The sequence below is a fragment of the Microtus ochrogaster genome, chromosome 24 (assembly GCF_000317375.1).
Source record: "Microtus ochrogaster isolate Prairie Vole_2 chromosome 24, MicOch1.0, whole genome shotgun sequence".
Classification (NCBI taxonomy): Eukaryota; Metazoa; Chordata; class Mammalia; order Rodentia; family Cricetidae; genus Microtus; species Microtus ochrogaster.
In genome coordinates, this window is record NC_022024.1 from 28,325,481 (window position 1) to 28,336,989 (window position 11,509).

The 11,509-nt window shown below is 42.4% G+C and overlaps 1 protein-coding gene across 7 annotated transcripts in view; it reads left to right on the forward strand.

Annotated features, from left to right (window-relative positions):
- Positions 1–8,506, forward strand: part of Vezt (vezatin, adherens junctions transmembrane protein) — a 54,635-nt gene extending 46,129 nt beyond the window's left edge. For 5 of the 7 annotated variants that reach the window (XM_026784471.1, XM_026784472.1, XM_005358151.3 and 2 more), the window contains 4 exons: positions 583–776; positions 2,297–2,397; positions 2,815–3,022; positions 6,021–8,506. In XM_026784471.1, the coding sequence (XP_026640272.1) occupies positions 583–776; positions 2,297–2,397; positions 2,815–3,022; positions 6,021–6,535 (1,018 nt within the window). In that variant the 3' untranslated portion in view covers positions 6,536–8,506. Of the gene's footprint in view, positions 1–582; positions 777–2,296; positions 2,398–2,814; positions 3,023–5,064 lie in introns of all 7 variants that reach the window. The other 2 variants (XM_026784473.1, XM_026784474.1) reach the window with 1 other exon arrangement.
- Positions 8,507–11,509: the final 3,003 nt, after the last annotated feature.

Below are 11,509 nucleotides of genomic sequence, written 5' to 3' on the forward strand. Positions count from 1 at the left end.
GCAGAGGACTGGGGTTTAGTTCCCAGCACCCATATGGTGGCTCACAACCAACTCTATCTCCAGTTCTAGGGGATTTGACACCCGCTTGTGACCTACATGGACAGCAGGAGCAAACAAAGTACACACACATATATATCCATACAGGCAAAAACTCATATATATATGAGTTTAAATATATATATAATTTCAACATATATAGGTGTATATAATTTTCCTGTTGTTAATTCTTAAAACTTGGAGATGGACTTAATTTATTCTTTCAGATCAGAAATTGTCTCGTATGTGTGTAAGAAATACTTTTGGACTGTATCACACACTACTCCGCATAGATTTTCATTCGTTTCTTGGGGGAAGGGTGTTTAGGTTGCCGACCACGTGCTCTGTCACTGAGCTACATCTCAGCCCCACTCCATCATCTGTAAGCCTGCAGTGGAGTGCTAGCAAATGCACGCACTGTTGAACAACTTTATCTGTCTCTAAAACTGTTCGATTTTATGGGCTTGATTCTTAAAATAGTCCTCTTAAATGGTAAAATTTCCACTTCATACTTTAAAAATGTTTCTGTTTTCCTGTGTTGCACAGAGTAATAATTTTTGAAGATGAGCTTGAGAAGCTTGTTTGCACTAAAGAGACACAAGAGCTGCTGTCAGAGGCCTATCCGGTACTGGAGCAGAAGCTGAAGATGATTGAGCCCCACGTGCAGGCCAGCAACAGTTGCTGGGAGGAAGCCATCTCCCAAGTGGATAAACTGCTGCGGAGGAATACAGAGAAAAAAGGTGGATTTCTTTCAGCTTGTGCTTATCCATTCTGCTGGGCTTCTCTTCTGTGGCCTGTCTGTTGACATCACACACAAACACAAAATGAATCCAAAGTCTTGACTCCTATTTCAATATAAAATATACAATGATTTAAATGTTCAGGGCATCATGTCTCCTTTTAAAAAACTGAAATGAACAGAGAAATGTCCACAGCGTTTCTACTATCAGAACTTCCAGAAACTCTTACAGGTTGAGTAATAAAGGAACTGGCTGGGCGGTGAGGGCGCACACCTTTAATCCCAGCACTTGGCAGAGCAGACGGATCTTCTTTTGAGGCTAGACGGGGCTACAGAATGAGTACTGGGGCAGGCTCCAATGCTACACAGAGAAACCCTGTTTCCATCTCCCCACCACCCCAAAAAAAAGAACTGGTTTAAGCCAGGTGTGTTGGCACACAACTTTAATTTCAGCACTTAGGGCAGGAGCAGGCAGATCTCTGAGTTTGAGGCCAGCCTGGTATACATAGTGAGCTCCAGGACAGCCAGGACTCCATCGAGAGACCTTGTCTCAAAAAAACAAAAGGAATGGCTTTGGCTGGATGTGGTTTCAAGCAGGGTCTCTTGTAGCTGTCCTTGAATTCACCAATGTAGCTGGAGATGACCTTGAACTCCTAATCCTTCTGCCTCCACCTCTGGTTTTACAGGAGTATGCCACTTCTTTTTAAGTATATAATGATGAAAAGTATAATTATATGTAAATATGTAATCACGTGATTATATAGCAAAATGAAATTCAGTTAATTAAAGCTAAACTCAGCTTGGGTGAACCCATGAAAATATTTACTTGTGTAACTCATTTCCAATTCTGAGTTAAAATAATGGAAAATGGGAAAATAAAAATAACATAAGATCGATCTTTGTTTTCTTTTATTATTTTTTGTTTGTTTTTTGAGACAGGGTTTCTCTGTAGCCCTGGCTGTCCTGGAACTCAATCTGTACACCTGGCTAGCTCAAACGTGGGGATCCACCTGCCTCTGCCTCCTAAGTGCTGAGATAAAGGGGTGCACCACCACTCCCTGTGTTCTTTTTTTTTTTTATGAGAAAGAATAATGATCTGTTTTAAAGCCCTCCCAACACTGTGAACAAAATATTTCGTGCGGGTTGGGCATTTGTGCGTCCTCAAGCATGTGACAGATACTATGGCCATTCTTCAAAGCTTAACTTAAAGTCATATGTTAAATATACTGCTGTTACTATTAACTTTGGTGTCTTTAATCTTCACAAATAAGATATTTTAACCAGAATAATTTGGTAGCCAGGTATGGACGTACACATCAAAAATCTAACACTCATGAACCTAAGATACAAGATCATTAGTTTAAGACTAACCTGGGCTCCTGGGAAGACCCTACCTCAAAATAAGAAAATCGGGGAAAACAGAAAGTTGGTGTTGGTGCCAAGGTTGTCATACCGTTAGATGTTCATTCGTTTCTGAGGGCCTGCTGCTCATCTTCATTCGCCCCCACCCTCTTCTTAAAGGCAAGCCTGAAATAGCGTGTGAAAACCCACACTGCACTGCAGCACCCTTGATACGGCCTACTCTGCACATTGAGGACAGAGACCCCATCCCTGAGGAGCAGGTAAGGGTGAGCGGCGTTGGTTTCCCCTGAAGTCGAGGTCCACAAACAATTTGCCTACTTTTATTTTAGATGACATGGGTACTATCAGATAAATTGCTGTGTTTCTGCTTCTAATGAGGTTAGGACTATAGTGTCATGTAAACTTACATCAGAATATCAGCTCTTAGTGCCTTGAATATGGTTTGTCGGCTCAGAGTAGAAAATAGCCATTGACGGTGTTAACTCTCTCTCTAGAACCCTTTGTAGCATCCACTGTTAGGCTTTGGGAAGATTTTAATTTATCAGTGGATAAGTTTGTTGCCTTCCTTCCTCTCCAACTGCCATAATGATTGTCCCTAGAGAAAGTCCTCCAAAATGCGTAGCTGCAAGTAGTGAATCCTGTGTGCCCGAAGTCCTTTGTCTTTGGTCCATTTTCAGGAGCTAGAAGCTTATGTGGATGACATAGACCTAGAAAGTGAGTTCCGGAAGGAGGATTTGTACCACCTGACCCCGGAGGACAAAGAGAGGCAGAAGCGGGAGCAGGAAGAGTCCAGGAGGGTGCTGCAGGAGCTGAAGTCTGTGCTCGGATTCAAGGCGTCAGAGGCAGAAAGGCAAAAGTGGAAGCAGCTTCTGTTTAGTGACCACGGTAAGTTCCGACTTCAGAGTCCAGGTTATTTCAATGACAGGAGTCCTTTCTTTCTGAATCATGAGTGCTGTCTTAGCTGTAGAACTCTGCATCAACCAGTTAGTGTAGTACTCTTATATAGAAGCAAAATCGATCTGATCCATAAAAGAATGTCTTATACTTACACTGAGACTATGAAGTTACACCTTTTTGTCAGTTACTTATTTGATAGATTTCTTTCATAGTGGGCATCAAATTGAATATATTGAGCTAACCATGATGGCACTGTAATCCCAGCAAGGAGGATCTTGAGTTTGAGGCCAGCTGGTGCTGCAAGTTTGTGCTACCCAAGCTACATAGCAAGACCCTTTGGGGGGTAGGAGGGACAGATAAAAGAAAGTAATAAATTTGAGATTCTAAGCTTTGTTCTCTATTTAAAGTATTTCAGTAAGACCCACCATTAATAACTGTTTAATGCTGAAAATGCATAAAGATGAAGGCCCGTTGGCCACTTGGGTTAAGCTTCTTCAGTAGTTGGAAGCAGAGGAGATATTGGTGTTACTGACTCCCTAAGTCAAGTCTGGATGTTGTTGGCTGGCCGTAACCTTCTTCATGTTGCTCTCACTTTTTCTTCAGTCGTGCTTCATGGGGGGCAAATGAAGGGATGAAGAGAAACTTGCTATTGGCAATGTCAGCTGAGTTCATCCTCGGTTGAGTTAATCCCTGTGGATTTAGAAGAAGGTAGAACGGGCCTTCTGTCCATTTTAGAGTGTCTTTGTGGACCCTCAGATCCAGTCGCCTGCCTTTCCCTTCCTCACTGGAAGTGCATAGATCCTCTAGTCTGCAAAGCTCATGGGGTTCTCCTGTCTTCTCTTGTGAACCCTCACCTTCTCTCCGGCCCAGTCTACACTTGTTGGTTTCAATCTTCTTTGCGTCCCATTGGCTCCCTTCAGAACCTAAATCCCCACTAGATGATGCTTGTCCATTAGAAAAGCCCCTTAGCTGACCCCAATTTCAGTATCTTTATCCCCTAAGCTTTCCTGTAACATATTCCAGACTTTGTTCAGACTCAAACAGCTCATTAATTCTGTCTCAAAACTACAATAGTTCCACCTTTCTTATTATATTTGCCTTTCCAGCATAAGAATCCACCATGTCCACTTGTATTTCCCAGTGTTTCTAATAAAGGTGCCCTCCTCACCTTAGTTATCTAATTAGATAGTCCCACAGACTTGCTGCTTACACTCGCGAAGAAAATGGATGCTGCTCTCTGACCAAGTCGGTCTTCTCACCAAGCTGTCCTCTCCGAGTGCTTCCTCTGTGACCCCCCCCCACTGCCCCACCTCTGCGGCCACCGTAGACTTTCACCCCAGAGAGACATGTAGCGTAAGAGCGGAGCAATGGTGGCCATTCCAGAAGCATAGCGGACTTCTAGAATCAGCTTGCTCATGAGTTAGAGAGACATGGCCAGTTTCTGTGTTCAGGGTTTTCAGTCTCTAAATTTCAGTCCTTTTTTTTCTAGCTTTTATTCTCCAGCAGTATTCAGTCAGCAAACTTTGATCCACAAGTTGTTACCGAGTACCTGTCAGACCCCGACACTATTTACTGCTGTGTGTAGCACATAGATCAGCAGACAAAACATATCTACTCCCCTAGAGACTTCCATTCAGACACTGTCCTCAGCTGACCCTTCCCTCCACATACTCTGCCTCCCGCATTCAGTTAGTAGCCATCATGGCTTGAAACATGGTCCACTTGTGAAGACCTAGCCGACTGATGAACAAGAGTGTGCAGAAATGCTGGGGATAGTATTACCTATACGCTTGTGTCTTTTGTGACTGCCAGTGTTTCCTTCATAGTATTTAGCTGTAAAATGACATTGTGGGCAGATGAGAGAAATGTGTCTCATTTTCAGAAACAAGAGTCTGATTCCATTTGCATTTGAAAAGGCAATAATGCTGTATAGTCGGTGAAAATAAGTAAAACTCTACTGATGCCAGAAAATGCCTTCCCACGAAAAGTTTCAGTGTGTCTTCCAGAGTTGTTTTCATCTCTGCCTACAGGGGTAAAGTCCGAATGGAGTTAGAGAGGGAAAGCCTGCTCTGGAACCTGCTGTGGCCATGTGTCTGTTGCTGCTGCCTCCCTAGTGGAGTGACTGCAGCGTAGGGATGTTTCTTGGAATTGGACACGTTTTACACAAGTGCTTTTTAAACATACGCCAGATCTTCAGGATGCACTTTTTCCTTCTGCCATGCTTCATAATAGATTGTATCATACTAACCCTCGTGCTGGGAGAGACTGCCTAGCCAGCAACCCACTGCCTACTAACACCAAGAGGGGCTAACTAAACCTTCATTTTTCTTGCAAGGACAACGTCTACTGTATGGATCTACATGATATTTATGTATTATACTTTGGTAGTTGATCTTGAATGCAGATTTATTTCATCTGTGTTCTCCGTAGCACAACGAAATGTAGACCACTTCCCTTCAGGTTCTGTTAGGTGGCGGACAAGTAAGTTGGATTCTCTGTTAAACTTTCCCATGCTGTTTACCTTGTGGACATACGTGTGATGAAGCTGCTGTTGTCTGGGTCACGCTAGGCTTTCTATCTGTGTGGCGAAAACCACACAGTGTACCCCTTTAATAACAGTGTCCCCAAGCTTTAGTGTGCATCAGAATCAAGTGGGCGGCTTGTAAACTTGCCCGCCCCAGCCCGTGTCCAGATCCCTGCCTGTGATCAGACTCTAGGGTCTGTTTCCAGCAGCTTCCTCCAGGATAGATGGGCCTGCTGATCCCAGGGCCATGCTTGGAGGACCACTGCCTTTGTCTCATTTTATGTCATGACATTCTCCATTTTACAGCCTTACATTTATTTTGCTAGAAAGTTTTATTGAACATTTATTTATTTATTTATTGTTCCTTTTTAAAAAGTTACTGGGAGTTTAAAGTCATTGGGTCCTTAGTTATTTTTGTTGTTTTTTTCTTTTCTTTTCTTTTCCTCTTTTTGTTCTTTGAAGCTGTGTTGAAATCCTTGTCTCCTGTAGACCCAGTGGAATCTGTAAGTAATTCAGAAACACCCATGCATTCAGAGACAGGAAAAGTCAATAGGAATGGTACTGAAGAGGAAGGTAGTGAGCCCTCTCCACGTGACCCTGAAGGAAACAGGACTGAGTTTGTATGTGACAGTCCTCCAGAGGATGAAAACAAAGACACGTGTGGAAATGAAGCCTTCCTCCGAGGAGCTGAAGAAAGAAGGTTCTACCAGTGTGAGAGCGAGGCCGAGTCTCCCCAGGCTGCTGCTGCTGCTGCTGGGGCCGCTGCCCCTCCAACTCCCAGGGACTCGCTCCAGCTCTCCATTAAGCAGAGGCTGGCCCGACTACAGTTGTCACCAGAATTCACCTTCACCGCTGGCCTGGCTGCAGAGGTGGCTGCCAGGTCTCTGTCGTTCACCACCATGCAGGAACAGACTTTCGGCGATGAGGAGGAAGAACCAACAGTTGAAGGGAGTGAAAACGAGGTGGGAGAGAAATAAAGACGGAGATGAAGTGATCTCTGGTCGGCCCTCCTACAAGTGTTTTAGCTTCAAGACTGGAAGGGAATGAGTGTGTGTTTACTCTCTATAAAGCTAAGTCGTTGATTTACAGGGTAAGCACTGCTTTGAAACCTGACCTGAAATTAGCAGACACCTGTATAGGCAGGTCTTTTAGGGATAGGAGAGGGAGGTAAGGGCATTTTTGAATAGACTGCTGTTTTATTTATGGCACGACTGATAATCTAGGCAATTCTTTAAGTATTTTAATAAGAAATGAACTTATCATTCTTTTGCCAAAATTTGCTGCCATAAGGGTACCTGAAATGATTCTTCTCTTGCAGAGCATTAGAACGAGCTCTTTCTGCTGTGTCCTTGCTGTGTGTGACTGCAGCGACCACGTTAATATGTTGTTCTTATTTTATTTTGTTTATACCACTCCTAAAACAAAGATACAGGTTCTGAATAAAAATATTTAATTCCTACAATTGATGTGTTCTGGGGTTTGGAACTTTAAAGCAGTTTCAAAGGTGTTTGGGCTGTGGCATATTTCATGTTTCCTTATTTTCATATGTGTGCTCATTTTAAGGTGTCATACACCTTCAAAAGGGAAATACTGTGCCATTTTAAGAAACACCCTTGTAGTTTTTGTTGTTGTTGTTGTTGTTGTGGGTCCCTGTTGCAGCTCAAAGAAACGATGTCAAAGAAACTTCCCTACATCAAAGGCCCCTCTCCAGCCCCGCAGAAAGCTCCTCTCGTTTACTTGGAGACAACTGTGCCTCTGCTTCCGTAGGTCATGGCACTGTTTTCCAGCCTGGCCTATCTTACTAAGACTCAGGAAACACGTCAGCTTTCTTGGAAAGCGTCCTTGTCCCTTTGTATTTCGTGGTGAATCCATTTTACAGCGATGCTGTCCACATACCAGTCTCGTCTGCTTTGATTGTGTCCTCGGCAATATTTTTGGGAACATTCTGTCACTGGAACCTGTCGTTGCTGTGTACTTACCGAGTTCGCAGACATGATTTGGGAGGACTGTAAGAAAAACTAAATTTATGCTGCTGTTCTAGGAGGAAAGGGTGTGAATTCCTGTAACTTACTGTCTGCTTTTAGTGAGGAAATTTACTTATGTTTGTCTCACTGTTTTAGCTTTAGTAACTGTGTTTTACCCTGAGGAAAATCTTCTACTTTATATGAATAGGCTTTGGACTGTTAGTGATTTTGCATCTTTCTGATAATTAGCACTACTAACATGTCAGGAACAGTACCTTCAGTTGGACAAGGAAATAGCTAAATCTCAAGAAAAAGGGAGCCTCCTGTGTTGTAACTGACTTCTGTATTCCTAAATAACAGTCTTACTTTCTGACTTAAATTATTGTTTCCAATTCCCTAGTTAAAGAAGTTATTAGGGAAACTTTGTTAAGAATTCTTTTAATTTATAACACATGGAAAATTGGAATTTAATCATTTTAATTCTTTTAGTCTGTTTTGAGTCAGTCACACCAGTTTAACAGAAACCTGTTCACACTATTTTATCAGTGTTCTGCTCCCTGGGCTGATGCTTTCAGACTCTGAAATACGAAGTTTAATCAGAATTCCCAGTCTTCCAGGCTCATCTGTTTTGTTCACAGGCTCTTATTTAGTTTCATACAAACTGCTTTCTGAAGTCATGATGAAGGACATTGTGATGTTAAGTGAAATTCTTTTTAGATAATAGTTTTCATATTTCTTTCATCATTTAAAATATTTCCAACATAAAGCTCTTTTTTTCTCTGTGAAATTTTCTTGAGTAATTTTCTCTTATAACATTCTGAGTTAGTGTTCCTTGGTTGTTTTAGTGGGCACCTGGGTCATAATGAACCAGAAGTACTGTTTTTAGTGCAGACTTTAAGCCATGCTCTCTGTGATTCTTGGATGCTTTGATATGAGACCGAGGTACTGTGTATGCCCAATAAAGTCCAAGATCCTTCTTAGGTACTTTTTGCCACGAGTTCATTTTATGTGTGGACAGGCTGATGGGGTACAAGTGGACGCCCTTACGTGTGTTTTCCTAAGGCTACCTCACTTTTTCTTGACTGGGTTTAATAGCTGTCTTTCGATGAACAGAAGAGCCTTCTGGAAAAACAAAAAAAAATTTTTTGGCAGATAACTTATAATTGTGTTTTCCAAATTTTACAACATGATTAATCTTGTTGGGAATCCGTATTCTGACAGCTTCTAGTATAGAAATTGCCAAGGTTTGTTTGATCAGAACTAACCTAGAACTCAGAGGGAAACTGCATGCCGTTTAGGTCACTCGTGAAAACCAAATGTTTACCCTGTGTGTCTACAGATGGAACGTCAGGACAGTAAGTGATCCGGGTCCATCGCCATGCCCCAAAGCCTTTTTCTCTGATGTCTGGCAGATCTGGGACCAGACTGTTGTTTCATTTGCAATCCTCGACTATTTTTCTTTATCCCTTGCAAGCCTTGTCTGTTATCTAAGGCCCTTGTTAAAGCTAATTGTAGTCGCAGCTTCTGGGTCCATTTCATTAGGGCCTGGTGATGAGCAAGTCAGGAAAAAGACACACATGTAAAGCAAGTTGATAAGAATGGGTAAGAATCTAGATTTCAGAGCATGGCCTGACTCATGCTTGCAATGCCAGCACTCCAGGTGCACATTCAGGGGGACCACTGGATGCACAGTGAGAACGAGAGGGGGGGGGGCAGGGAGGGAGAGAGAGAGCGAGCGCAAGGGCCAGCTTTACTGCAGAAAGCAGCTGGAGCCTGAATCCCAGGCCTTTCGTACATGGGACGTAAGTACACAGGATCATGTTGGGAAAGTTTTCTCAAGTTCTCCAAATTGCTAAATGGTATTTCTGATTTCTTAGAGATTTAAAAAGAAATAAGGCTTTTCAGACTGAAGAGTAAGATCTGGTTACAAATATATATATCTCAGTTTACTAAAATAGTAATATCCTGATTCATATAATAAAAGTCACAGTGCTTGAATATTAAGCATAGGAAAAGTCAACTTCTGGTGCATTTAAAAAGCTATAGCTTGACTGAGTGTTGATTAGAAATGGCTCGAGATCTCATTTTCACTCTGCTGTTTTCTTCCCATGTAAAACAGGAATCATGTTTCATGCTGCTAAATGAACAGAAATAATATGGGGAGCCACTGGTTGGCTTATCGTAGTATATCGTTCTTATGCCCAACTAGGTCAAGGATATAAGAACCAGACACTGGAAGCTGAAGTATAACGTAGCTGAGCCTGGTTGAGCTAAAGCGAGTAACAAAGCTTGAACAACAACCAGACCGAGCATAAGGGTTGATTTTGTTTCTCACGTCTGTTTATGGGGACATGTCTGTGCTCTCTATGCTTAGATTAAAAAGCACAGGCGGTAAGAGACGGCAAAATGCCTGGTCCCGCGACCATCCAGTCTCCTCATCAGCGGTGACTAACTTGAGTCCCTTCATCTTTCAGGGAATGGAAGCAAATCCATTGAATCCCCGAACTTAACAGTCTACTAAGGGGACCTGCTTTGTACTTCTCTCCCTTAATTCTAGCTTGTACAGGAAATAGTTTAACCTTTTCTTTGAGAATACCAGTTCCTCTGGTGGAAAATAAACACATCCACTCCCGGGGACAGCGGAGACATAAAATGTCAAGCACCCCTTTGCTGCCTAATCTCATACTGCTTGCTTTTTCAGCTGTGTCTGTTTTCTCCACAGTTTCTCTCTCTTCCCCTATAATCAGCTGTCACTTTTGCCGCTGTGTTGTGTGCCTGCCTCCTGCAGTAGGCCCTTAATTTGCTGCTTATAAGCTGCTGTGGACTGAGAAACCAGATTGCCAAGCTTGCTAGAACAGTGTCTAAACTAAGAGTAAGTAGACTGGAAAAGGCTGAGAGCTTTTCTGTCGGTCACGTGCATGGACTACGTCATGCGTGTTTGGCTGCCTATCATTCCTGTGTGTGCATTTCGTGTCTTACTGAAAAATTGCTAAAAATAACTTGGTTGAAAATACGATTGCCATATATTTGAAATATTAATTTGGTGTTTATGTGCTGATGTTCTAGGACCCCTCACGAATGAATTCAACTGCAAAAGAAAAATTGTCTATCATCTTTGTGTATCATTGTCTGTATTTCAGAAAATGCTAGTCGTTTGTTCCTGTTAATTAGTCTTCATTCAGTCCACAGGTTTAAAGTTCGTGTCATTATTGTGAACCCTGCACAGTAGTTCCTGGCTTGAAATGAAACATGACTCCTGTAGTAAGAGTTGGCTAGGGACAGGGGGTGAATCATTCAGACAGCCCAGCTCTCTAACAATATATAACATACACCTTAATCTTTCTACTACTGAGCTGGGAAGATGGCTCAGTGGGTAAAGCCCTTCTGCACAAGCATGACATAGAGAACCTTCATTCAGATTCCCAGGGTGCATCTGTAACCCCAGCCCAGGGGGTTGGAGTCAGTGGTCTAGGGAAACACTCAACATCAATCCCTGGCTTGCTTAGCACGCGTGCACACACACACACAAATATGTGTACACACAACCATGTATACACAAATACACAAAATTGTTTTTATTATTATCATTATTGTTTTTTTGTAGCCTTGGCTGTCCTGGAACTCACTATGAAAACAAGGCTGGCCTTGAGATCTGCCCGTCTCTGCCTGCCAGGAGCTAGGATTAAGACATGCACTACAACATCTGGCTCAAAGTGATGGTTATTAACATTGGCTATTATACTCTGATACACTAAACGCTGAGAACTTATTAACATTGGCTATTATACTCCGATACACTAAACACTGAAAACTGTCCCTTTTTAAGCTCCATTTGGCTAAGCTTTAGTTATCATGGGTTTGGTTTTGATAGTTACTCCCAGTCCTGCATTTATGTTTTCGTTTACTTGAGTGTGCTGGAATTAGCAGATCTTCTCCACAGTCATGTTTCTTATACCTGCTCTGAACACTAGATGGCTCTGCTAGTTA